The sequence below is a fragment of the Podarcis pityusensis genome (assembly GCF_964106645.2).
Source record: "Podarcis pityusensis genome assembly, chromosome: 13".
NCBI lineage: Eukaryota > Metazoa > Chordata > Lepidosauria > Squamata > Lacertidae > Podarcis > Podarcis pityusensis.
This window is the reverse complement of record NC_138038.1, coordinates 50558149-50585552: the sequence shown is the minus strand read 5'-3', so window position 1 is coordinate 50585552 and position 27404 is coordinate 50558149. Positions and strand designations below refer to the sequence as shown.

General features: G+C 47.5%; 1 protein-coding gene and 1 long non-coding RNA gene across 3 annotated transcripts in view; both read right to left on the bottom strand.

Annotated features, from left to right (window-relative positions):
• Positions 1–27404, bottom strand: part of LOC308462432 — a 223256-nt gene continuing 195852 nt past the window's right edge. The window contains exon 2 of the long non-coding RNA XR_013979157.1: positions 1–785. This is a non-coding gene — a long non-coding RNA (uncharacterized lncRNA). The remainder of the gene's footprint in view (positions 786–27404) is intronic.
• LOC308462225 (polyunsaturated fatty acid lipoxygenase ALOX15B-like) overlaps positions 2950–27404 on the bottom strand; it is a 39741-nt gene continuing 15286 nt past the window's right edge. The window contains exons 2-15 of one of the 2 annotated variants that reach the window (XR_013979072.1): positions 26943–27147; positions 25313–25394; positions 21412–21534; positions 18216–18319; positions 17301–17473; positions 16070–16213; positions 15288–15491; positions 14186–14272; positions 11980–12149; positions 11057–11178; positions 7833–7933; positions 6464–6634; positions 3310–4723; positions 2950–3262 (exon numbers count right to left, since the gene is read on the bottom strand). Coding sequence is in view for 1 of the 2 variants with exons in the window: in XM_080979731.1 (XP_080835857.1) it covers positions 4544–4723; positions 6464–6634; positions 7833–7933; positions 11057–11178; positions 11980–12149; positions 14186–14272; positions 15288–15491; positions 16070–16213; positions 17301–17473; positions 18216–18319; positions 21412–21534; positions 25313–25394; positions 26943–27147 (1866 nt within the window). In the remaining variant the exon portion in view is untranslated. The other variant, XM_080979731.1, reaches the window with a different exon arrangement.

Below are 27404 nucleotides of genomic sequence, written 5' to 3'. Positions count from 1 at the left end.
TGCAGAATGATTAACAGGAAGATGTATTTTTATTTTATTTTAAGGACCCCACAATAAAAGTTTTGGCTTCCAGCCTCCCCGCAAAACCAGAATAAATGCTCAGGAAAGACAGGATTTAATCTAACCTCTGCATAAACATTGTGTGATCAAATCGGATGAATGCTCAATATATAGGTGGAGGAGCTTTGCGGCTGTGTGCCAACGTTTCTGAACTAGACGGACGAAGGATCCGACTCTGTCCCAGCTGCTTTCCTGCGCGCCTGTCTTTTCGCCAGCCACGGAAGCAAGAGCTAGATAGGCCCTGCGACTTTATACCTGCTATTTCCATTGTTTTGCTATTCAGAAAGTCGATAGGACAAGCACAGGTACAAAATCGACAGCGGCAAAAAACCATTGTATTTTAACCTCCGACATAACTTGGTAAACAGTAGGCTAGGGGAACAAGGTTAGGCTGGTGCAAAGGCCTCAAGAGAATTACGGTAGCAGAGTTTCGCATGCCGGGAAACGGAGAAAAAAGGGAAAGCGCAAGCATGAATCACATTTCTGGCAGAAGACCATCGGCGAGAGTTCAGTGCTGGGGCACGGCGAGGGCTCGGGCTGCAATCTCTGAGCACATCCGGAATAAATCACACACAAACAATCTCAACATGGCTTCTTGCACAATACAATTGCATCTTACGCAGGGGTTTGGTTCCCAGGGCCTCACAGATGCAAAAACACCGTATTTTTCACTCTATAAGACACACTTTTCTCCTCCTAAAAAGTAAGGGGAAATGTGTGTGCATCTTATGGAGCAGCTATCCCAGAAGCCAGAACAGCAAGAGGGGTTGTTGCTTTCTCTGCGCCGCAATCCCTCTTGCTGTTCTGGCTTCTGGGATAGCCGCGCGAAACCTCCTCAGGGCAGTGGGAGGAACGTTCCCCCTGCCCTGAAGAGGCTTTGCTTTGCTTTCGCAGAAGCCAGAACAGCAAGAGGGAATGCTGGACAGCGAAAGCAGCGGTCCCTCTTGCTGCTCTGGCTTCTGGGATTCAGATTATTTTTTTTTCCTGTTTTCCTCCTCCAAAAACTAGGTGCGTCTTATGGTCTGGTGCGTCTTATAGAGCGAAAAATACGGCATGTCTATTTGGACTGCCCCCCCCCCCGAGCATCCTTCTCTTTCTGCATGGGGTTGGGGGGGAAGATGGCTGCTGAATGCCTGAAGCTGGGTTTTGAGCTCTAAGGCCAACTCTAAGGCAAGTTTCTGCTCTATAACCAACCCTTAGCATTTGTTTTCATCCTCTCTTCCATTTTATTTCTAAACTCCTTTTAGCGCTTCGTTTTGTTGTTTTAATTTATTGTTTTATCTCATTGTTTTATTTGTTCTAGCTCCCCTAAACAGTAAGGCTGCATGAAGCTGGGCTGGGCCGAGTACCGTATTTTTCGCTCTATAGGGCGCACTTTTCCCCCTCCAAAAATTAAGGGGAAATGTGTGTGCATCCTATAGAGCGAATGCAGGCTGCGCGGCTAAGCCCAAAGCCAGAACAGGGAGACGGAGCGCTGTGCAGTGCTCCGCCTCACTGTTCTACCTTGGGGGTGGCTGCCCTGCGGAGGCTTCAAAGGCTGTGCTCCGGGGGCTTCAGGCAGCTATCCGCAAGCCTTTGGAGCGCAGCAGGAGTTCCCGCTGCGCTCGGAAGGCTTGCGGATAGCCGCCTGAAGCCTGGAGAGCGAGAGGGGTTTGTGCACACCGATCCCTCTTGCTCTCCAGGCTTTGCTTCGCTGGAGAGGCGCTGCAGTTTCCCCTCTCTGCACAGCGCCCCTTCAGTGAAGCGGGATGAGAAATGGAAGGGGCTCTGTTTCTCCTGCCGCTTCGCTGAAGGAGCGCTGAGCAGAGAGGGGGAGTATTTCCCCCCCCCCGTTCTCCCCCTCCTATGGTCCGGTGTGTCCTATAGAGCGAAAAATACGGTACTTTGCTAGGCAGTGCCAAACGCAAGTTCGAGCCAAAGTTGACAAGATACTAGTTATAAATTAAGGAAGAGAATCATCTTGATTATCAGAACTGTTGACGAGCGAGCCCAGGGGGCAGCTTCAGAGTCTCCAAAACGCTCCCTTCTGCTGGATGGCACTTATGCCAGACTCGTAAATTCAAGGCCACCACATTTAGAGATAATTGATTTCTGCAAACTGCTGACAAATAATCATCATTATTATGGTACTTACTAGAAAGAACTGTAGGGACGCGGGTGGCGCTGTGAGTTAAACCACAGAGCCTAGGGCTTGCCGATCAGAAGGTCGGCGGTTCGAATCCCCACGATGGGGTGAGCTCCCGTTGCTCGGTCCCTGCTCCTGCCAACCTAGCAGTTCGAAAGCACGCCAGTGCAAGTAGATAAATAGGTACCGCTCCAGCGGGAAGGTAAACGGTGTTCCCGTGCGCTGCTCTGGTTCGCCAGAAGCGGCTTAGTCATGCTGGCCACATGACCCGGAAGCTGTATGCCGGCTCCCTCGGCCAGTAAAGCAAGATGAGCACCGTAACCCCAGAGTCGGTCACGACTGGACCTAATGGTCAGGGGTCCCTTTACCTTTACCTAGAAAGAACTGCATGGAGTTTTCCTGACGCAGAAAGAGCTCTTGAGCTCTCTGCCTTGCTCCCATCAGGTCCAGCTACACACACACACACACACACACACACACACACACACACACGGCCTGGCCTAGCAACCAACAGTTGGCTGGCTGGTGGCAGAAATGCCTACTAGAGGCTTAAAAACAGCATCACTCAGGCGACAAGGTAAAATAATGGTATGGGCTTGCTTCAAAAACTACCTGACTAAATATGGTTCCAAAAATAATGGTTGTGCTTAGGTTAATTTCACAGATATAATGGGGGAAAATCGATTTGAATAAAGGAATGCAGATTGTTGGTAACCAATGAGACGTGTCGAAGCCGCAAAGAGATAGAGGGAAGTCAACTAACATAACAGGGATTCAAACAAGTTTACTGGAACAGAAAGCAAGTGATTGTAAGGGAAGAAAAGAAATATGTATGTCATTTCTTTCTGGGAGCCTTTTGTGTAGAATATTCAAATTACGGTTTGTATCCTTTGAACAATTTTGTGTACGTCATTAATTCTTTTTCTTCTCTTTATTCTTGTCTTCTTTTTTTTTTTGCTTTTCTTCTTTTCTTTTTGTGTATTCAGGTGTAATTTTTAATTTATTCTTTCTCTGTGATTTTCCAAAATGCAATAATTTTTAATTTTATTTTTTTTACCCAGCGTTTTATGCCTTGACCTGATAGCAGTAAATTGAAAGCAGTTCATTGACCTGCGTTCCTTGACCTGAAAGCAGTTCATCCAGCATCCACAAGCTCTTACTGGGTGGGGAGTTATTGTTTCGTTTTGTTTTTGATTTTTATGTTGTGAACTGCCCCGTGGTCTTCAGATGAAGGGCAATATACATATTTAACAAATAAAAATAATAATATTTTGAAGTCTTACTGGAATCAAAGGGACACAAAGCCCACAACGGGTTTAAACTATGTACGCTTGAAAATTGAGTTTTTCGTTTGATAAATCCGCTAGGGCACAAAGCTATCTGGATTGACATATTTTCTTTTCACAGCCTGAAATGGGTTTGGGTTGCTGTTTTGTGTGTGTTTGTGTGTGTGTTTTAATGACCTCCCCTTGCATTTTTGTCTAAACACCTCTAACCACCACCCCCCACTGCCAAATGGAAAGAAAACACAGCTCTGCGTTCGAATCACGCTGCCAAGTGGCAACCTGGCTGTCTGCGAGTGGTTCTTCCCTCTCCAAACCCCTGATCCCCTTACGGCACGAGGGAAAGGAAGGGCGTGAAATGATACAGGAAATGTGCAGGAGAAGCTTCAGCTGGCCTCGCCTCCGCAAGGAAGAGCGCAGCCGCTGCAATTTCCAGACTAGTGCTAAAGGGCAGCCCCACGCAGAGCGCATTACAGTAGTCCAGTCTTGAGGTTGCATGAGAACATAGGATGCTGCCTTCTACAGAGTCAGACCGTTGGTCTAGCTAGATCACTTTTACCTACACTGGCTGGCAGCAGTCAGACGCCAGGGATTAAACATGATACGTCCTGCACAGAAAGGTCAAAGGTCCCAAAGGTCATCTGTCTACAATTCTGTGATTCTAAGGAGCACCCCCAAACTGCACCCCTGCTCCTCCAGGGAGGATGCCGCCCCAATCAGAACAGGCACTTTGTATTTTGTGGATCTCTTTTTTAAGGGTTCTGTGAATCTTCAAGTTGCATGCTGCCAGCCTGAGCCTGCCTGCTGCGGAATTCCTGTCCTGTGTTTACAATCGCAGGCCCTAGCCTGCTGCACTCAAAGAAATCTCTAGCGATGTGGGGCTGCGCTTCTGTTTCTCCATAAAGAGAAACTCAAAAGCAGCCTTACCCCAACCGGGCGCCCTCCAGATGTTTTGGACTGGGGGCTGGTGGGAGTTGTAGTATCGAGCACCCGGAGGGCGCCGGGTTGAGGAAGGCTGCACCGCAGCACGGTCAGTGTGGTCTGGAGGCATGCGCTGCGCTGCAAAACCCGGCTTCTATATGCAGGTGCTGTTCTCTATGTTGTCTGGGCAGAGGTAGGTGTAAGGAAGCTTCATCGACTTGTTCCTGCTCTTGATTTCCTCGGAAATGTGCGCCAGGCGCTCTTGAAAAGCCGTTATGAGCTGCTTCGGTTCCTCCTCGACAAAGTGCTCGTCGTCGTATTGCCCCAGAGGTTTCTGCAAACAGGAACAGAGAGAGAGATGCAGGGTCAGTTTAGTTTATTGTTACCAGACGTCCAGGACAGATTGTGAAGCTGAGGCTCCAAGACTTTGGCCACCTCATGAGAAGAGAAGACTCCCTGGAAAAGACCCTAATGTTGGGGAAGATGGAGGGCACAAGGAGAAGGGGAAGACGGAGGGCGAGATGGTGGGACAGTGTTCTCAAAGCTACCAGCATGAGTTTGACCAAACTGCGGGAGGCAGTGGAAGACAGGAGTGCCTGGCGTGGTCTGGTCCAGGGGGTCACGAAGAGTCAGACACGACTCTTGACTAAATGACTAAACAACAACAACAACAGACGTCCCCGTTTCCCGGGGACAGTCCCCAGATTTACAAATCTGTCCCCGGACAAAATCCGTCCCCGGATTTCATTTAATGTCCCCGGATTTATATTTTAAGTGTTGTAGATTTTTCAGTAGGGAATGAACGTTGAATGAATGGTATAAAGAGGTGTGGGATATAGCCATTCATGATCAATTAACACGTGCCATTAAGACAGGGAATATGCAGAAGAAATGATTTTGAGGAGATATGGAAGGTAAACAACTATTTTTTAAAAGACAACTGAAGGCGGCCCTGTTTAGGGAAGTTTTTAATGTCTGAGGCGGTATTGTTTTTAATATTCTGTTGGGAGCTGCCCAGAGTGGTTGGGGAAACCCAGCCAGATGGGTGGGGTATAAATAATAAATTATTATTATTATTATTATTATTATTATTATTATTATTTGCAGAATTTGTACTGTTAAAACGGAAAGGGGTCAAACCATCGCAAGAGGTGTTGAAATTTTGGGAGGTTGGATAGTTACAATGGTCTCGGTGGCGGGATGCGCATATTTTTATTCTTATTTATTTATGATTATTACTTTGTCAAAATAAAAGGGGTGGATGAAGAGGGTGGAGCAGAGACAGACAAAGGGAAGCAGTCTCAGGTTTCTTGGGACTTAGGGAGCTGTGGGAAGGAGCAGACCTTCAGTCCTTGCAACTGCCTCATTGGGGCAAAGAGTTGCTGGGCTCACTAGGCCTGGGCTCCTGAGCTTTGAGTGAGCTCACTTCACTGGTGCCATGTGGTTTATTGCTGACCTGGTGGCTTAGGCTGAGAGGCAGCAGAGTCAACCAGTAACTTTGTGGCTGAGTGGGGATATGGACTCAGGTCTCTCCCAGGTCCTCCTTTCTTACTACTACTACTACTACTAATAATAATAATTTATTATTTGTACCCCGCCCATCTGGCTGGGTTTCCCCAGCCACTCTGGGCGGCTTCCACAGAGACCAAAAATACACTAAAATGTCACACATTAAAAACTTCCCTGAACAGGGCTGCCTTAAGATGTCTTCTGAATGTCAGGTAGTTGTTTATCTCTTTGACATCTGAAGGGAGGGCGTTCCACAGGGCGGGCGCCACTACCAAGAAGGCCCTCTGTCTGGTTCCCTGTAACCTCACTTCTCGCAATGAGGGAACTGCCAGAAGGCCCCTGGTGCTGGACCTCAGTGTCCGGGCTGAACGATGGGGGTGGAGACGCTCCTTCAGGTCTACTGGGCCTTTGAGGCCGTTTAGGGCTTTAAAGGTCAGCACCAACACTTTGAATTGTGCTCGGAAACGTACTGGGAGCCAATGCAGATCTCTCAGGACCGGTGTTATGTGGTCCCGGCGGGCACTCCCAGTCACCAGTCTGGCTGCCGCATTCTGGACATTCTTACCATGTCAAAATCCTCGTTCCGCAAGACCCAGATGACGGCGAGGACTTGGCTGGTGGTGTTCATCTCGGGGATGATGTCCAGGTACTCCTTAAGCGTCACTGGGGCTTTAACATCCGGCGGCGGTTTCCTCATGGACGATGGCAAGTTGGGCATGAAGGCACCCATTTCAAACTGCAGCCCAGGGGAGGACAGAAGAAAGTTAAACAGAGTCTGCAAACTCAGCTCATATCTATTGATTTAAAAGCAGAAGAACATAACACTCCTTTCGGTTGTTGTTTCGTTTTACTATCCCCAAAGATCAGAAAGGATCTTATTTGGCAGGCAGGCAGCCAGCCAGCCAGCCAATTATTATTATTTTTTTGCATTTTTCAAAAGTCGAACTGCAGTGGAACAGAAGCACCGCTGTGACAAGCACGTTTCGGAGCTGGAAAGATGAGAAGATAGCTACGAGGGAGGACTGGCAGATGAAATCATTGGACAATGCAGAGATGGGAAGACTGACCGGGAAAATCAGAAATCAGGAAGATAGAACTTCAGTACAGAATGGGGCAAACATAGAATGTACTTAAAAGAACACTATAAACACATGAACTCTCTGGTGGGCTTTAAATAACTTGCAATGACAAAAAGACTTTGGATAGAATGGAGGGTTGTAATTTGGATCAACTTATAATATGCAGTTGATAAAGTTATTTAACTTTGCCAACAAAGGTCCGTATAGTTAAAGCCATGGTATTCCCAGTAGTGATGTATGGAAGTGAGAGCTGGACCATAAAGAAGGCCGATCGCTGAAGAATTGATGCTTTTGAATTCTGGTGCTGGAGGAGACCCCTGAGAGTCCCATGGACTGCAAGAAGATCAAACCTCTCCATTCTGAAGGAAATCAGCCCTGAGTGCTCACTGGAAGGACAGATCCTGAAGCTGAGGCTCCAAGACTTTGGCCACCTCCTGAGAAGAGAAGACTCCCTGGAAAAGACCCTGATGTTGGGAAAGATGGAGGGTGCAAGGAGAAGGGGATGACAGAGGACGAGATGGTGGGACAGTGTTCTCGAAGCTACCAGCATGAGTCTGACCAAACTGCGGGAGGCAGTGGAAGACAGGAGTGCCTGGCATGCTCTGGCCCATGGGGTCACTAAGAGTCGGACACGACTAAACGACAAAGTTATTTAAAGAACCCGCGGAGGGAAGTCCAAAGTTTCGGAAGAATCTCGTGTTCCATTCTAATATTTCTAAGAGTTTTATTTGTGTGAATGAACTTGTGAACCCAAAAAAAGAGACGAGCGTGTTTCAGAATGGGAATCAGCGCCTTCAGACATCCCTGACACAGATACTCCGTCCTCAGGCAAGAAAGGAGGGCAGAATCACTTACCTGCCCACTGTTTACGGCCGCGTGGTGGGCTGAGCACGTGAAGATCGCCATGGTCAGAAACTTGATGAGTTCCGGAACAGAGCGGATGGAGGAAGGGATGCCTGCAGGGAAGCGAGAGGACAAGTCCTTTACAACAGGCATCTTCAACCAAACAGAGAATCATAGAGATGTAGCGTTGGAAGGGGACCGTGAGAGCCAGCGAGTCCGAGCCGCGGCCATCTTTTGCTCAAACCCACCAGTCTGGGATTTAACCCAACCACGCATCTTGGGTCCCAGTTCCTTTTTTTCCTTTTTTTATTAATGTTCTTATGTCACATATGTATACATTATCATATTACATTACAGGGCATGTTATCGTATAATTTCCAACATGTATACAAAGTTGATACCGTATTTTTTGCTCTATAAAGACGCACTTTCCCCCTCCTAAAAAGTAAGGGGAAATGTGTGTGCGTCTTATGGAGCGAATGCAGGCTGCGCAGCTATCCCTGAAGCCAGGAGAGCAAGAGGGATCGGTGCTTTCGCTGCGCAGCGATCCCTCTTGCTGTTGTAACTTTGCTTCGCTGGAGAGGCACTGCGCAGAGAGGGAGAGAATATTTTTTTCCTTGTTCTCCTCCTCTAAAACTAGGTGCATCTTATGGTCGGGTGCGTCTTATAGAGCGAAAAATATGGTATGTCGAATTTATGTACCTAAAGAAAGAAAAAAGAAAAAAGACATAAAGCTATTTCAAAATAATATTTGTACCAACACTATGGACTTCCTGTCAATCTCGTTGTATATTCTTTTTTCTCTCAAATGAATGTACTCTTATTATTGTATATTTCTTTACATTTTATCTAATGCATTCCTATATCAATATGTACCCTTGATCTCGTTTCTCAACCCAATTTCTCTCCAACGTCAATTGAATGCTAGCATAGACAGCGAACCTTTACTATATTTTTGAACATATATCTATCCCATTTTTCCATAACTTTTTGTTCTTGGGACCCGTTCCTTAATCTCGTACCATATGGTATGTCTGCAAGGGAGTTGTGCTCCTCTTGCAACCCCCAGCAACTCACTTGCAGGTCCTGACCCACCAGTTGAAGACCGGCGCTTTACAATGCATGTTGGATTTTGACAGTGGGGAGGACCCCCTCAGAAGCAGGGTTCCCTCCTTCGTTGGAGGTTTATAAACAGAGGTCGGGCGGCCCCAAAGTTGATGGCCGTTGCCATTCAAATGGGGTGTGTGTGTGTGGCAGAGTTAGCAAAGCTGAACGGGGAAGATCCGGAATCAGCGCGACAAACTGTTTCAAAAGGACTGGAGCAAATTTATGTTCTATATGAAAGAACATCGTAAACATCTGAAAACGTTTGTAGGTTTGAGTTGAAATGTTTTGTAATGAGAATATAAGGATTTACATGTAATGAGGGGAAATACAAAAGTAAGAGAGAAGGTAAAAAAAAGTGGTGATAGAAATGCTAAGAATATTGTAATTATGTATGGAAGTCAGAAAGAGGGGTGGGAGGAGGTCGGTGCTTGGTTAGAGCAATGTTTGAGTTTATTGAATTATGTACGGAAACTGTGATTATGATAAAATTAAAAACGCAGTAAAAATTATTATAAAAAACACACAAATGGGAGGTGTTTGTTTGTGTGTGTGTGTGTGTGTGTGTGTGTGTTTGAGAGGGAAAGAGAGCGAGAGAGATCTTGTGATCAATTATATGGGGTGATGCTTGTCTGCCCACCCCCCACCCCCAATATTTTATTCAGGTTGGCTGGAGACAGGGACCCTAAGGCAGAAATAGGATCGGGGCTTCCTCCCTTCCCTCGTGACCCCAGACCACTCCAGCACTGTTGGCGTTATAGAACTTCAGTAGGGAAAAGGACAGAGACAAAACTAGAATCCGCCTGCTGTTGTCTCTGGCGCCATCTAGTGTTGGGCTCCCTGGCTTCCATCCAAGGGGGAAAGCTCAACAACTTTGATTTCCTTTAAAAACAACAAAACATTTGGCTGCCCCCCCCCCAACCAAAAATCTCGTCACTCCAAGTCCCTCAGCTTCTCCTCCTGCCCCCATCAACTGGAGGAAAGGGCCTAGGAACCTGATCTACAACTTCAACTGCTGGGGGTCTGGAGACTCTGCTGTTACACACTGTATTAAACAAAATTCTGCCCTTATTCCCTTATGGGGGACACAAGAGCCCTTATAATGTCATTTGTAGGTTCTCCATCAGTCGGAGAAAAGAACAGAGGCCGACCAGAGAATATTGAGAAGCAAAGCAGTTCGTAAGCCTGATCTTTATTGATCTGTTGCAACAGGGTGATCCCCTCACACACAGGAAAGGAGGAGGATTCCGAACCCAGGTGTGCCCGCCCTTATATAGACATTTTAAATTGCCAGCCTTGGAGTCCAAGACCACCCCCAGAAACATCATCCCTACATCACAGAAAAGGTGGTCTACAACAGAAATCTGAGTGTGTTGTTTATCTCCTGTCTGGCAGGTTACCTGTTAATGCTTACTTGGTTGGATACCCTGGGGAGCCTGGCCAGTCTTTTGTAATGACAAATACTTAGTTCCTGAGCCAGGTCACAGGCTCACCCTATTCATACACAGACATACCCTTAAGTCAGGATTTGTGAATGAAAAAACAGTGGGGAGGCTTTTCCATTTTCCTTGACCTTGCAGAGAAATCATTTGGTCAGTTGGGGAGTCAAAATGGTTTCAGGACTGTCTTCCTGTGCTGCTTCAGACATGTGGTTTATATATTTATGTATGTGTTTGCTTGGTACATTTATGAACATTTATTATATATAAGACCTTGATTTTTTTATGGCAACACCCTTCAAGTACCCCCAATCTAACTGCAGCTTCCTTCGTGCGTTTTCACACTGTGACTTGCGTTGGGGCGCAGACATAGCTGAAGAGCATAATAAAACAGATGTTCATGTTAAATGCACATTCCTGCGGGTTGGACTAGATGACCCTGGGTGTCCCTTCCAACTCAACAATTCTATGATACCATGAAATAGTGCATCGCAGCTGGCTGCACACCAGAGGTATTGTTAGCCGCGTGGCAGCGTTACATTTTGTGTTCCTCCACCAAGTTAAGGGGCCTGTGGGGAAGCGGATACTTTTTATAGGCTTCCCAAAGTGTGACGGGCTGTCTAAACAAGTCCCGAAGGAAGGAAAACAGCGAGCAGAACAGGGAAGCAGCAGGAAATGGGTTTGGCGGAGTACCTGATGACCGCTTGGACAGAAAGCCCTTTGTGAAGATGTCGCAGATCCAGGCCTGAAGCTCGTAATCTCTCTGGACAGACAAGTTGCTTTTGTAGTACAGTTCCACGATGCCAGAGACAAAGCTGTAGGGAAAATGAGAAGTTAGGCCGGCTCCCCAGGCAGGCTGTGCGCACACCACGCATTCAAAGCACATTTAAAGTTCACGGGATCCCACAAATAATCCTGGGAGCTTAAGGGTGCTGAGAATTGTAGCTCTGTGAGGCGTGAACTATAATAACAATAACAACAGCAACAACAATTTTCCCAGCCACTCTGGGCGGCTCCCAACAGAATATTAAAACATCAAACATACAAAACTTCCCTAAATGGGGCTGCCTTCAGATGACTTCTAAAAAGTTTATTTCCTTGACATCTGATGGTGGAGTGTTCCGCAGGGCGGGCGCCACCACCAAGAAAGCCCTCTGTCTGGTTCTCTTTAGCTTTGCTTCTCGCAATGAGGGAACCGCCAGAAGGCCCTTGGAGCTGGACCTCGGTGTCCGGGCTGAATGATGGGGGTGGAGACGCTCCTTCAGGTCTACTGGGCCTTTGAGGCCGTTTAGGGCTTTAAAGGTCAGCACCAACACTTTGAATTGTGCTCGGAAACGTACTGGGAGCCAATGTAGGTCTTTCAGGACCGGTGTTATACGGTCTTGGTGGGAATTACCATCCCCAGGATTCGTGTCTGTGCACTACATGTGCTTTGATGCCTTGCTCTTGAGTAGCAGCTCTCCCCACCCCATACATGGCAGCAAACCACTCTGGAAACTGGGAGCAGAGTTTGAGATCAGGCGTGCCGTGCGAGGAACTGGTGGGCATGGGGCTGATGTTTGAAGAAGACTCCAGCCATTCCACTGAAAGCACCCAGCGAATCCTGTTTCTCTTACCTCTCGATGGCATCCCATATCTTCAGCCCGTCGTCCCTGTAGTAGTAATCGGCAAGCGAGCCGACTCCTCGGGCCTCAATATCCTCAGGGAGGCACAGATCCGTGTAGGTCAGGTTGTCCAGGCACTTTTTAAGAAGCACAGCTAACCCTCTGCGCCCGGTCGCTATGGCCTGCGGCAGAAAGCGGGTGGGGAGGGGAGAAGACCACTCAGCACACTCCAAAATGAGGCACATCGAATTCTGCCCCAGCTGAAGTTTCCAAACTGTCTTCAGAGGCAGCCCCATGTATAATCTAACACTTGCCAGTGCTGATCTATATGTATAGACTTGGAAACAATTGCTATAATTTAGGTACCTTTCGTCATATGTGGTGGAGGTGTCAGGTAACAAAAACTTTCTGGGAGATGATATATAATGAAATGAAAAAAATGTTTAAAATAACATTTGCTAAAAAAACAACACCAGAAGCTTTCTTATTTGGAATTATAGGTACCGTGACCCCAAAGGACCAGAAAAGACTGTTCATGTACGCGACAACAGCCGCACAGATGTTATTTGCCCAGAGATAGAAGGAAGAAACAATCTCGACCAGGGGAGAATAGCAGACCAAGTTGATGGATTGTGCTGAAATGGCAAAATTAACTGGGAATCTCGGGAACCAAGAGGACAAGAACTTTAAAAAAGAAGGGGATTTTATTCAGGAGACCATTGCAAACAGATTAAAACATTAGCAGGATTTTAATCACACTTGTAATGTAACTGCAGGAGGCAGTGGAAGACAGGAGTGCCTGGTGTGCTCTGGTCCATGGGGTCACAAAGAGTCGGACACGACTAAGCAACGACAACAAATGTAACAAAAACTATGGACAATTTAGATGGATAAAAAATTGTGTATTATGGACTGATTGATATTAGGACCCATGGAGGGGATGGGGGGGGGGGGAGTCGTGAGATTCAGAATAATCTCTTTATACGGATTTTTAATTGATTTTGTTATAAGTTTATATTTTTAAAAAACCAAATAAAAACTAAAAAAATTTCGCTCTATAGGACGTACTTTTCCCCCTCCAAAAACAAAGGGGGAAATGTGTGTGTGACCTATGGAGCGAATGCAAGCTCCTTGGCTTCAGCGATAGCAACGGGAAGCCTCCGAAGCGCAGAGGGAGCGCTCCTTCCACCCCGACCCCTCTCGGTCTCCAGGCTTCAGGCAGCTATCTGCAAGCCTTCGGAGCGCAGCAGGAGTTCCCCCGTACTCCGAAGGCTTGCAGATAGCAGCCTGCAGCCTGAAGCCCAGGGAGCGCAGCGCCAACTCCCGCAGCGCTCCCTGGGCTTCAGGCAGCTATCCGCAAGTTCCGGGAGCGGCGGCAAGGCTGCGCGCAAACATGCTGCCGCTCCCGGACCTGTTCTGGGGGCTGGGGTCGGGGGATGCTTCGGCTTCCCCCGGCCCCAGCCCCGCGGCTAAAAACGAAGCCAAGACAGCGAGCGGGATCCATCCCGCTCGCTGTCTTGGCTTCTGCCAAAGCCACGCGCAGCCTCTCCCAGCTGAAGAGGTTGGATCCCGCTGGCTGTCTTGGCTTCTTTGCTCTTTGGGGCTGGGGGGGGGGGATATTTTTTTTCTCTTTATTTCCCCCCCTAAAAACTAGGTGCGCCCTATAGTCCGGTGCGCCCTATGGCGCGAAAAATACGGTACTTTACAAAAAAGAGAGAGGAAATAATTGCTATAATTTAAATTGGGTTGTACCCTGTTAACTTGTACTCAGAGCACATCCATTGAAATGAACAGGCTTAAGTTAGCTACATCTATCGGCTTCTGAGGAAGACTAACCTGGGATGAATCCCCAATGCATTTAAATCTGGCAGGGAGGCCTGTGGCTCAACCCACTCACTCCCTTGGGAGGAAACCTCAAATCTCCGCACTGAATCTCCTCCTTTGGGTTTTGCATCCTTAAACCAAACTGGGCAGCCTTCAAAAGCAGGGCACTTCCAGAACAGAAGACTGCCCTCAGAGCCCTGCAAAACAGAGAGGCACCCCCAGAAAAGACTCCCCAAGTTGGCTGCGAATCACCCTGCGGTCAAATGGGTAGGATGTGGAAGAACAGAGATCACCATGTGTCCTGGGGCCTGAAGAGCTGGCTCAGCGCGGAAGGCATTCCACGGTGGGGTCACCACGCATTCCTCCAAGGGCGTCCCACGAGTCTCCCACTTACCTTGTCAAAGGTACCTCCTTGGCTGATAAGGTAGGTTCTGGCCAGCACATTGATATGGATGGAATAACGGAGGTGAGGAATCAAAAGCTGGAGGGGGGGAGGAAAGGGAACATGTGTAAGGATTGGGGGGATGTCTCAAAGTACACAGAGACAAAGGTCTTGTAACTGAAGTCATAGCATGTTCTCCTCGATTCTCCCCTTCGCAGCCCCTCCACCTCACCCCTCTCAAGTCCAATCCCTGACAATAGCCCTCTCCCCCTCTATGAATTTGCCTGGTCCTCTTTTAAAGCCTTCTAGATTGTTGGGACACGGGTGGCGCCGTGGGTTAAACCACAGAGCCTAGGACTTGCCGATCAGAAGGTCGGCGGTTCGAATCCCCGTGACGGGGTGAGCTCCCGTTGCTCGGTCCCTGCTCCTGTCAACCTAGCAGTTCGAAAGCATGTCAAAGTGCAAGTAGATAAATAGGTACCGCTCTGGCGGGGAGGTAAACGGTGTTTCTGTGCGCTGCTCTGGTTCACCAGAAGCGGCTTAGTCATGCTGGCCACATGACCCGGAAGCTGTACGCCAGCTCCCTCGGCCAATAAAGCGAGATGAGCGCCGCAACCCCAGAGTCGACCACGACTGAACCTAATGGTCAGGGGTCCCTTTACCTTTACCTTTTAGATTGTTGGCCTTAACTATCTCCTGCAAGAGCAAGTTCCACAGCTTAACTATTCACTGCATCAAGAAGGACTTCCTTTTACTTGTCCCCAATCTTCTAACTTTCAGCTTCACGAGATACCCACAAGTTATTATTATTTTTTTTATAAGAGGGGGCAAAGTTTTCTTTCAAAGCCATCCAGGCTGGTGGCATCGCTGCCTCCTCTGAGAGAGGCAGCCTAAAAGAGGATGCCGAAAACATTCCTCCCCGTAAACTGCTAGGTTGGCAGGAGCAGGGACCGAGCAACAGGCGCTCACCCCGTCACGGGGATTCGAACCGCCCACCTTCTGATCGGCAAGTCCTAGGCTCTGTGGTTTAACCCACAGCACCACTCATGTCCCTATATCCCTCCCTGTACTTGCCGCTAAATGCCCCAAACTCAGCCCCTCTGGGCTCTCTCACCTTGTACAGGGGGTGACACATGGGCAGCTGCCTCAGTGTCGACACCGCAAAGACTTCCGCCATCAGGTGTCCACGGAGCAGGTGGGTGTTCACCTCGTGGATGTGGAATTCGGAGTTTCGCACCCAGGTCTTGGCTAAGGTCCAGATCCACTCTTCGTCGGTGGGCAAGAAAATGGGACTTTGGGGACCTGGGCGCTGGCTCAGCTGGAAGAGGGAATCACAATAGAATAAAAGATGCAACGGCAAAGGAAGGTGTTTTCAGACTATCTACAACAGGGATCAGCAACCTTTTTCAGCAGGGGGCCAGTCCACTGTCCCTCAGACCTTGTGGATCTATCTATCTATTGGTTTTCACATATCACATTACAATACAGATGTACCAAAGCCAACACCATTTCCTCCCCATCCCCCCATGCATTTACATTTCTATTTCCTCAATCCATCGTATTATTCTTTTCTCCTTCCTCCCACTTCCCTCTGCCCCCACTCGATTTCCTCCACACTATACAATTTGCAAAAATCTTTGCATTCTACAGTCTTCTCAAATCATCTGTATATTCATATTATCTTTCCTTACTAATTTTTCTTCCATCCAGTACTTCACATTTTAATCTAGGCATATGAGCAAATCTTTTTTCGAGCAATATTTTGCCATATATTCATCAAAACAATCTCATCGAATATCTTTTGACTTCCCTTAAGTGAGGGGAACCTCCTAGCTTGTTTGCAATCCTTCTGTTGAATTTTTCCCTGTTTTTTCTTTTTCTTTTTTTAATCGTTACCTGGATGGCTATAGGAATGACTTCTCCAGAAGGCTTTTGGTGCAGCAAACACAGAGGGGCAGCAATGTATTGCTCTTTGCCATTCACAAGGATGGTAGGGATACCCTCCAGCAACTTGTAATCTGCTAGGTAGATGGTTCCTTTCTGAAAAACAGAGTTGGAGCGGGTTGGAGAAGGGAGGAAAGTTTGAATCCCATCTGATGTCAGCCCAGCCCAGCATTTTGGACTAAAGTTGCCATCATACTTGTTATGTACTGAGTTGAATAGGATCCAAAATGCAGCAGTCTAATTGGTCCTAGAACAATAGGGTCCAGAATGCAGCAGTCTGATTGGTCCTAGAACAATAGGATTCAGAATGCAGCAGTCTGATTGGTCATAGAACAATAGGATTCCGAATGCAGCAGTCTGGTCCACAGGAGCCACCCAATCCAGCTCCAGGTGGAAGTGAATCCGCAACCTGATTGGCCTACAGGTGAATCCCAGAATTAGCCAATCACGTGGGGCCCATTGTGTAAATAATGTATATAAAGCAGACATTATGGGGGAACTTCCATTCTTCCTCACCACTATGAGCTGAATAAAGAGCATGAAATCCACTCTCAACTCTGAGTATATTTCAATACTCCTCTGATGAAGGCAGCATTTTTGGTTCTTTAGAGCTACTGTATTTTGGTTAACTGCCTTGGATACTATTACTAGAGAGGTGGGCTATGGATATTTTAGACATATATATGCATAGTGAGAGCTGGACCATCAAGAAGGCCGATCGCCGAAGAATGGATGCTTTTGAATTCTGGTGCTGGAGGAGACTCTGGAGAGTCCCATGGACTGCAAGAAGATCAAACCTCTCCATTCTGAAGGAAATCAGCCCTGAGTGCTCACTGGAAGGACAGATCCTGAAGCTGAGGCTCCAAGACTTTGGCCACCTCATGAGAAGAGAAGACTCCCTGGAAAAGACCCTGATGTTGGGAAAGATGGAGGGCCCAAGGAGAAGGGGACAACGGAGGACGAGATGGTGGGACAGTGTTCTCAAAGCCACCAGCATGAGTCTGACCAAACTGCGGGAGGCAGTGGAAGACAGGAGTGCTTGGCGTGCTCTGGTCCATGGAGTCATGAAGAGTTGGACATGACTAAACGACTAAACAGCAACAATGCATCGAGAAGGACACACACACACACACATGAATGTGGCTTTGAGATACAGCCAATGAGAAGGAGAGCAATGAACAACCTCCAACTCTTCCTTGAGGGTAGTGTATTCTCCCAAAGGCCCAGCCACCATCTCCTGGGTCACAGGGAAATTTTCCGGGATCTTGGTGCATTTCCGGATCAACACAGGGTTGATTCCATTCAGATACTGGTAGCCGAAGAACTCGTCATCTTTCCAGTGCTTGAACACATACTCTGGAGAAGGGAAGAAGGAGAGACATAGATCATTGAAAGCCTGCTGGAAAAGAAGCGCTTTTGCCAATAATAATAATAATAATAATAATAATAATAATAATAACGACAAGCTGCTCATTCTGGACGGTTTCCAACAGAATACAAAAACACAGAAAAACATCTGACAATAGAAACTTCCCTAAACAGGGCTGCCTTCAGATGTCTATGGAAGGTTGTATAATTGTTTATCTCCTTGACATCTGATGGGAGGACGTTCCACAGGGCGGGCGCCACCACCGAAAAGGCCCTCTGCCTGGTTCCCTGTAACCTCACTTCTCGCAGGGAGGGAACCGCCAGAAAGCCCTCGGAGTTGGACCTTAGGGGGCTGAACGATAGGGGTGGAGGCGCTCCTTCAGGTATACTGGGCCAAGGCCGTTTAGGGCTTTCAAGGTCAGCCCCAACACACTGAATTGTGCTCGGAAACGTACTGGGAGCCAATATAGATCTCTTAGGACCGGTGTTGTATGTGGTGCCAGCAGCCACATCCAGTCACCAGTCCAGCTGCCACATTCTGGATTAATTGTCGTTTCCGAGTCACTCTACTAAAGCTCATCAATGATAGTGCCAGGCGAGCCGTCCTGGGGAGAGCATTCCACAAATGGGGAGCCACCACCGAAAAGGCCCATTCTCTATTGCCACGCTCTGGACCTCTCACGGAAAGGGTTTGCTTTGAAGAGAGGCAGCTTCCTCAGCCATCACTGACCTGTTCGAGGGGTGTGGTAGAACCAGAAGACCTTGCGGATGTCCTCAAGCTTCTCCCAGGAGTAAGGTTTGTCCAGGAAGCCCTTCATTTTGGCCTCAAACAGCCTGAGGAGGAGATGCAGAAAGAGAACTTGTCAAGGAAGAGGCATGCCATTACAAAGGAGGAGGATTATCTGCCCTTGAGCAAAGCTTCCTTGTATGCAGAGTCAGACCATAGTGCTGCCAACTCTGGCTGGCAGCTGCTGTCCAAGGTCTTGTGCAAAGGGAGGCGGCTGAACAGACCAAAGAAAGGCTTTCTTCACATCTTGCATTGTTAAACTAAGGAACTCATTGCCACAAGAAACAGCGATGCCCACCAACTTTATACCTTCCAAGCGCCCTGGGGGAAAACAGGATATCCCATTTTTTCTCACGAGATCTCGGCAGCCATTTTGGGTGCTGTGATCTAGTGTGAGAGCAAGGCACAAGTCACATGACTCGCTTGGGAATGCGTCCCGGAAGATGAGCGTCCCGGTTTTGAATGGGGAAAAGTTGGAAGGTATGCAAGTTGCCTCGTTGGAAAACAATCCCCAGGGGTCTTAAGGGTCAAAGCCGATAGGGTCTGGAGTGTAACCACACTTGGAGGGTCACACATCCCGAAATGAATAGGTTATATTATGTAATATTTGTATGCAGCTTTTTCAACAACCAAGCTGAGGTCCAAGTATCTCACAGCGGAATTAGAGCCTTAAAGAAATCAAAACAACCAGCCTAAGACTGAATCCATATTTTTGACTAGCAGGGGAGATAAAACCTTCCTGTGCAGTAGTCATCTCAAGCTTAAGAAGTGCTTGCAGGCTCATGCAACAAGAAATAATATTTACAATATCCTGGACCCCATTATGTTTCTTTAAAAATGGGCTATCTGTGGTATCTAACTGTTGGAGATGCAATAGGGACAATGCTTCTCTAAAACATAAGTTTTTTCATTGTTCTATATTGAAAGATTTTTGGCAGAAGTTCTAGTTTCAGGAAGGTAGCCGTGTTGGTCTGCCGTAGTCGAAACAAAAAAATTCCTTCCAGTAGCACCTAAGAGACCAACTAAGTTTGTTATTGGAATGAGCTTCTGTGTGCATTGCACACTTCTTCAGATACTTTTGGCAGAAGGTAACCGAAACTATCAACAGAACTGTACGGAACAACCGTACATTTGCAGAGCAAAATGTCCTCTTGAACTACCGTATTTTTCACTCTCTAAGACGCACTTTTCCCCTCCTAAAAAGTAAGGGGAAATGTGTGTGCGTCTTATGCAGCGAATGCAGCTCTGTCAGCGCTCCCTTCAAAGAGCCGCATGGAGCGTGTGTGCCGCTCTTGGGGGCTTTTCCCGAGGAGAAAAAGCTCCATGCGCTCTTTAAAGGGAGTGTGGCTCTTAGGGGAGCCTAAGCCGTGCGCAGCCTCTCCCAGGCAGGGGATGAAGGCTTTCCCGCGGCCAAAGAGGAAGCTAGGACAGCGAGCGGGATCACAGAGTTCCCGCTGGCTGTTCTGGCTTCTTGTTTAGCTGTGCACAGCCTTTAACGGGGAGAAATGTAAAGTATTGCACTTGGGCAAAAAAAATGAGAGGCACAAATACAAGATGGGGGACACCTGGCTTGAGAGCAGTACATGTGAAAAGGATCTAGGAGTCTTGGTTGACCACAAACTTGACATGAGCCAACAGTGTGACGCGGCAGCTAAAAAAGCCAATGCAATTCTGGGCTGCATCAATAGGAGTATAGCATCTAGATCAAGGGAAGTAATAGTGCCACTGTATTCTGCTCTGGTCAGACCTCACCTGGAGTACTGTGTCCAGTTCTGGGCACCACAGTTCAAGAAGGACACTGACAAACTGGAACGTGTCCAGAGGAGGGCAACCAAAATGGTCAAAGGCCTGGAAACAATGCCTTATGAGGAACGGCTAAGGGAGCTGGGCATGTTTAGCCTGGAGAAGAGGAGGTTAAGGGGTGATATGATAGCCATGTTCAAATATATAAAAGGATGTCACATAGAGGAGGGAGAAAGGTTGTTTTCTGCTGCTCCAGAGAAGCGGACACGGAGCAATGGATCCAAACTACAAGAAAGAAGATTCCACCTAAACATTAGGAAGAACTTCCTGACAGTAAGAGCTGTTCGACAGTGGAATTTGCTGCCAAGGAGTGTGATGGAGTCTCCTTCTTTGGAGGTCTTTAAGCAGAGGCTTGACAACCATATGTCAGGAGTGCTCTGATGGTGTTTCCTGCTTGGCAGGGGGTTGGACTCGATGGCCCTTGTGGTCTCTTCCAACTCTATGATTCTATGATTCTATGATTCTCCCGGCGGAGAGGCTGCACGCAACCAGGACAGCAGCCAGGACAGCAAGCGGGATCCATCCCTGCCCCTGGCTTTTGCGGGAGCGCGTGGCTCTGTCCCTTCCCCCACCCCCAGAAAAGCCCCCTAGAGCCGCGCTCCCTTTAAAGAGCGCACGGCTCTTGCGGGAGGAAAGCCAGTTGGCTTGCTTTTGCTGAAGCCAGGCGGGCAAGGGGGATCGGTGCGCACTGATCCCGCTTGCTCTCCTGTCTTCAGGGGTAGCCCCGCAAAGCCTCCTGAGCGAAGATGGAGGAGCGCTCCCTCTTAGCTCAGGATGCTTTGCGTTCCTTTCTTATTTCTTGTTTTCCTCCCTAAAAACTAGGTGCGTCCAATTGTCCAGTGCGTCTAACAGAGCGAAAAATACAGTATATACCCAGCATGTGGAACCTTACAAAAGGACAATACGAGTAGACTCTCTGTGCTTTCACCACAGCAAAAAGACTGATACTGATGAACTGGAAAAAATAAAAATGCGCCTCCCTTCTACGATTAGATTGAAGACGTATACAAGCTCGCAACATATGAACAACTTGCATTTAACGCGGACTTGCCATGGACAAACACAACAGTATTTGGAATCCAGTCTTACAAATAGTGTAATAGGTTGAGATCTGGTGAAGTACAATAACAACCTTGTAAAATATAGTTTCCCTGCCCCCCCTTTATTTTCCCTTCTTCACGGGTTTCTCTTTTTCTCTCTTTTATTGACGTCTCGCCATGTTTAGGGCACATATAATTATGTATTTTTTGAACTTTCAATAAAGATGTTAAAGAAAGAAAGAAAGAAAGAAAGAAAGAAAGAAAGAAGAAGTGCTGGCAGGTTATGCAAGACTTACGCGAGGGTCCCACGCCCGAAAAAGGCAGTGGCTTTCGGGAAAGAGTACTGGATATTGTACTCCATCGTCATGTCCGTATCAATATCAGCACAATACGGAGTTCCTGGGATGTATTCCTTCCACCTGTGTAGATAAATTGATAGAGAGGGGGAGAACGAATGAACAATGGCCAGGCAGTCCTGTGAACTGTGTTTGCCAATGAGAAATTCCTACAGAATGCCGGGAGGCAGAGCTGCATTTTAAATAAAAGCACACATTCTACTCATGTACATGTCCTGTATACCTGATGGAGCGTCTCCACCCCCATCATTCTGCCTGGACACTGAGGTCCAGCGCCGAGGGCCTTCTGGCGGTTCCCTCACTGCGAGAAGTAAGGTTACAGGGAACCAGGCAGAGGGCCTTCTCGGTAGTGGCGCCTGCCCTGTGGAACGCCCTCCCAGCAGATGTCAAGGCAATAAACAACTATTTTACTTTTAAAAGACAACTGAAGGCGGCCCTCTTTAGGGAAGTTTTTAATGTCTAATGCTGTATTGTTTTTAATATTCAGTTGGAAGCCACCCAGAGTGGCTGGGGAAACCCAGCCAGATGGGCAGGGTATAAATAATAAATTATTATTATCATGTAAAAACATGCTGATTCCCAGACCATCCTCCGGCTGGATTGAGAAGGCAATTGGGCTGCATCCTGCCCCCGGGCCTTACTTGGCCTACCTACGGTCTTGCCTTTTGAGGTCGCCCATCTGCTTTGCACCTCTGCCATTCCTGTGGCTCATAGGAGAAAAGCCTGGGAAGTTCTAATAAATATAAGTCCAGCGTTATGTGGTTTCAAGTCCCCTGTGGGTCTGATGGTGCAGATTAGGGCAAAAGATGTAGAGGAAAGGATTTGGACGACTTGCTTTAAGCTACACCTGTCCCAGTCTCCTGCCCAAGAATGGTGGCAAGCGCCCTTTCTCGTATGTCAAGTAGCCAGGCTTTATTCCAGTGCAGGCTCAGCAACGAGTGAAGTGCAGGAAAAAGCCCAGAGATGCAGCAAGGATCAAAGCACGAGAAGAGATGAGAAGCTGGGAGCTGAGACTGCACAGGAGTGTGAAGTTGTTCCGAGAATCAGCCCTCCCTGCCCATCATGCTTTTAAACAGAGATTATCCGGCTAATCAAATGCATGCATGCCAGGTACAGTGGTACCTCAGGTGAAGTACTTAATTTGTTCCAGAGGTCCTGTTCTTAACCTGAAACTGTTCTTAACCTGAAGCATCACTTTGGCGAATGGGGCCTCCTGCTACCACCGCGCCGCCGGAGCACGATTTTTGTTCTCATCCTGAAGCAAAGTTCTTAACCTGAAGCACTATTTCTGGGTTAGCGGAGTCTGTAACCTGAAGCGTCTGTAACCTGAAGCGTATGTAACCTGAAGCGTATGTAACCCAGGGTACTGCTGTAACTGGGAAACAGAGGCAAAACGACTGCTTATATACATTTCTGAAGGCCTGGGCCACTCCCACTCCCAACGCAATTGGCTGTCTAAACTTCCAAACTGCGAATCACGACTCAGAGTTCAAGGGCCAATGGCAGAGATCCAAATCCTGAAATGTTCTGTGATTGGATATCATGTATCGAATCAGAACACAGGAGCTCAGATTCCTTAGTCCAGACTCAAGCTTAGGCAAACACAGATCACTGAATACATAACAGGAGTGCAGAACGAATTGCCTGATGGTGGGCATGACGGCTGTTTGAAGGAAGGCAGGATTTGGCCTGTTGTCAGGCCCCATCTGCACTCTGCGTTCAAAGTACTGGATGTCATTTTGCACTGTCATGGCTTCCCCCAAGGAATCCTGGGAACTGTGGCTGCTTAAGGATCTTGAAAGTTGTTAGGAGACCCCTGTCCATAGCTGTCAACTTACAGATTTGAAAATAAGGGACCAGCAGCCTCGAAAATAAAGGATCAGCAGCCAAAGTAAGGGATCAACAATTACTTTGATAAAATACATATTTTGTTGCGTGCAAATGGCTTTAGATACCTATTAGGTCCATAAATTACCATATAGCATATATTCAACACAAAAAACAGCAACAATTTGTTGTTGACAAAGGACAGCTGGACATAGAAAGGGCCCCATTAACTTCAGTAGCTTATTTAAGGGACATCATCAATAAGGGACAGCAGCGGGACATGGAGCTGGAATAAGGGACTGTCCCGCCAAATAAGGGACGCTTGACAGTTATGCCCTTGTCTGTTCCCGTCACAGAGCTGCAATTCCTAGAGTTGCCTGGGAAGAGGGATTGACTGTTAAGCTGCTCTGGGAATCGCCGTTCCGTGAGATGGACAAAGAGGGCTGTGGGAGTGTGCGTGGCAACAAATATACTCTACAAAGGCACATTTTTAATTTGTGGCCCCACCCACTTTTGCCTCTGGTCCTGCCCACCACATGCACCTACAAGGTTGCCTTACCACTTTGATTGGCAGAACTGGCACCGCTACAGGTGCCACACAATACCCGTTTTTTGCATTTGTAAGAACTAGGTCCTTTCATGAGGTAGCAACTACACTTTGGAACTCATGAGATCAAACAGGCACCTTCGCTTTACTCTTTCCGGTGCCTGCTAAAAATGTTCTTATTTAGACAAGGCTGTGGGTTAAACCCCAGAGCCTAGGGCTTGCCAATCAGAAGGTCGGTGGTTCGAATCCCTGCGATGGGGTGAGCTCCCATTGCTCTGTCCCAGCTCCTGCCAACCTAGCAGTTCGAAAGCACACCAGTGCAAGTAGATAAATTGGTACCGCTGCGGCGGGAAGGTAAACAGTGTTTCTGTGCGCTGCTGTGGTTCGCCAGAAGCGGCTTAGTCCTGCTGGCCACATGACCCGGAAGCTGTACTCCGGCTCCCTCGGCCAGTAAAGCGAGATGAGCGCCGCAGCCCCAGAGTCGATTACGACTGGACCTAATGGTCAGGGGTCCCTTTACCTTTACTTTACCGACAGATAACTTTAATCTGTTTTAGTATTTTAACTTTTGTATGTGTTACAGTAGGGTTGTAAAACTTGGTTTTATTGCCTTATCTTTTTGTATGCCATTTTGAGGTTTGTTTGTTTTTTTACAATCAAGAGGTGTATAATTTTTATGAAAGAAAGGAAAGGAAAAAGTGGCGGCCGTAAGTTTTCCCTGAAGTGAATGTGGCCTTCAGGTTTGACCATGTTCTCCATCATGTAAGGACACTTCTGGGTAGTTAGATTTCAAACACTATAATAGCAAAATTAACATGTGTAATGATATGATGAAGATACTCGGATATTAGGGCCAGTGCCCAAGGCAGAAGATTACCTCCTGCAAAACAAGAACAGCAACAACCATTGCTGCTCCTCCACCTGTTGAGGAATGAAGGTAGGTAATAATAATAATAAATTTTATTTATACCCCGCCCTCCCCAGCCAAGGCCGGGCTCAGGGCGGCTAACAAGCAATAATAAAAACAAGTTGAATGAATACAACTTAAAAACAAGATTAAAATACAACATGGAAACATTGAAACATTAAAATATTAAAATGCAGCCTCATCACAGGAGGAGAAAGGAAAAAGAAAGAGGGGGAGGGGATCAAATTGGCTCCAAGCCAAAGGCCAGGAGGAACAACTCTGTCTTACAGGCCCTGTGGAAAGAAATCAGATCCTGCAGGGCCCTGGTCTCATGAAGCAGAGCGTTCCACCAAGTCGGGGCCAGTGTTGAAAAGGCCCTGCTTCTGGTTGAAGCTAATCTAACTTCCTTGGGGCCCGGGACCACTAGGGTGTTGCTATTTATGGACCTTGAGGCTCTCCATGAGGCATACTGGGAGAGGCGGTCCCGTAGGTTCGAGGGTCCTAGGTAGGCCGTCCTAGGTAGGTAGGTAAGTCTCTCTGTACATTTGTTCTCTACTCACCCATATTTTGTATGACTCAGCACCAGTTCCTCACGGCGGTGCCTCCGCTGGAGATAATGAGTGTCGTCCGCTGGAGTTTTGGCTGTACACAAAAGGAAGAAAAAGGTCAAGTGGTTTTTACACTTTCCCTGGCTTTCCCCAATTTTTCACATTTCTCCACTTTTTACACATCCTTACGGATGTGGGAGATAGGCAGTCAAATCTAACAATGCACGTTCTTGCTAGTTCGCGTGTGAAAGGGTTAAGACCATAGAGCTGTATTGCTGCCGACTCAGACCATAGAAATGTAATTGGCAGAGAAGGCTCTGTGTGATGTCATTTCCCCTCCTCTCCTGGGAGGGAAGAAGCAGAGACGTACAGTCGTACCCTGGCTCCCAAACGCCTTGGGAGTCGAACATTTCGGCTCCTGAACGATCAAAAACTGGAAGCGAGTGTTCCAGTTTTCAAACGTTCTTTCGGAAGCCGAACATCCGATGGAGCTTCTGCGGCTTCCGATTGGCTGCAGGAACTTCCTGCAGCCGATCAGAAGCCGCACTTTGGAAGTCAAATGTTTCGGAAGTCAAACAGACTTCCAGAATGGATTCTATTTGACTTCCGAGGTATGGCTGTATTTCTCTCTCTCCAACCAGCCATGATAGTGGACTTCTGCTCAAAGCATCACAAACATGCCTGAGGCTGTTTTCACCGTAAATACAAGTATTTTAACTGCGTTACTTTTTACTGCTGTTGCTGCTAAGGACAAATGCTTGACTGTGAGTCAACTATATATTTTATAAACTTAGTTTCCAGTCTGTAGCCTGTTTCTTTGATAAACAGGGAAACAAAAGGGGGAGATCAGCCTAACGGCCAATCTCTAGGCTTTCAATTAAACTGCTTAAAATGAGATTTAGACTCTGCCGATAGGGCTTTCTCTTGTGAAAGAGTCTGCAAAAAGGCCTGTCCTTTGAAAAAGGCTTGCGGACGCATTTTTCCTCTGTCTCAACCCACGCACATGGCTCTGAAGAGGGATCAAATGTAGTTAATATATTCCCTCACCTACCCAACAAAAGCCATAAACGAATGCAGGAAGAGTCTAATGGGATGGCAACAAACAGCTGAGCTGGCCTTGTCAATCACACCCATGCAACCTGCTATGAGGTCCTCAACGGGAGGTAAAAATGAAATAAAAACCGTATTTTTTGCTCTATAAGACTCACTTTTTCCCTCCTGAAAAGTAAGGGGAAATGTGTGTGCGTCTTATGGAGCGAATGCAGGCTGCGCAGCTATCCCAGAAGCCAGAACAGTAAGAGGGATTGCTGCTTTCACTGCACAGCGATCCCTCTTGCTGTTCTGGCTTCTGAGATTCAGAATATTTTTTTTCTTGTTTTCCTCCTCCAAAAACTAGGTGCGTCTTGTGGTCTGGTGCGTCTTATAGAGCGAAAAATACGGTACATCTGATTAAAATGAGGGTTTTTTTCGGGGGGGGGCTGTCTGCAAAAATAAAGCAAGCAAGCAAACATACAAAGTCTCATTCTGAATTTCAAACCTCATTTCAGGATGAATCATTGATGTCATTATGGGATGGGACCTTGCCTCTCCAGCAAGTGCCAGGATATTCAGGGCAGGGGGGCGGGGAGTGAGGAATACTCACCGGCTCCTTCTCTGAAGGACTTGGTGCAGTAACCCTCTATCCACTGGTAACAGGGGAAGCGATAGACCTCACCATGCGGAGATGTCACCTCAACAGCATTGCAGTACCAGCTGTTCTCAGGGAAGAAGGAGTAAGGGTCCTTGTGCAGGTGGATCAGCAGGATCGGGCCCAGGTCGTGGTCACAAAAGACTTCGTGCTCCTCCACCTGTTGAGGGAGGAAGGAAGGAAGGAAGGGAAGAGAAGAAGAAGAAAGGAAGGAAGGAAGGAAGGAAGGAAGGAAGGAAGGAAGGAAGGATTATTTCAGTTCTGGTCCAAACTTGGGATGGATTCTGCCGCAAAATGTGATTGCAAAACTCACACCAAACGCCAAGTTGCAGCACTAACGGACAGGCTGCGATTGCAAATAACAGGCTGATTGCAACTGCAAATTGGTTGGCCACTGTGAGAACAGGATAATAATGA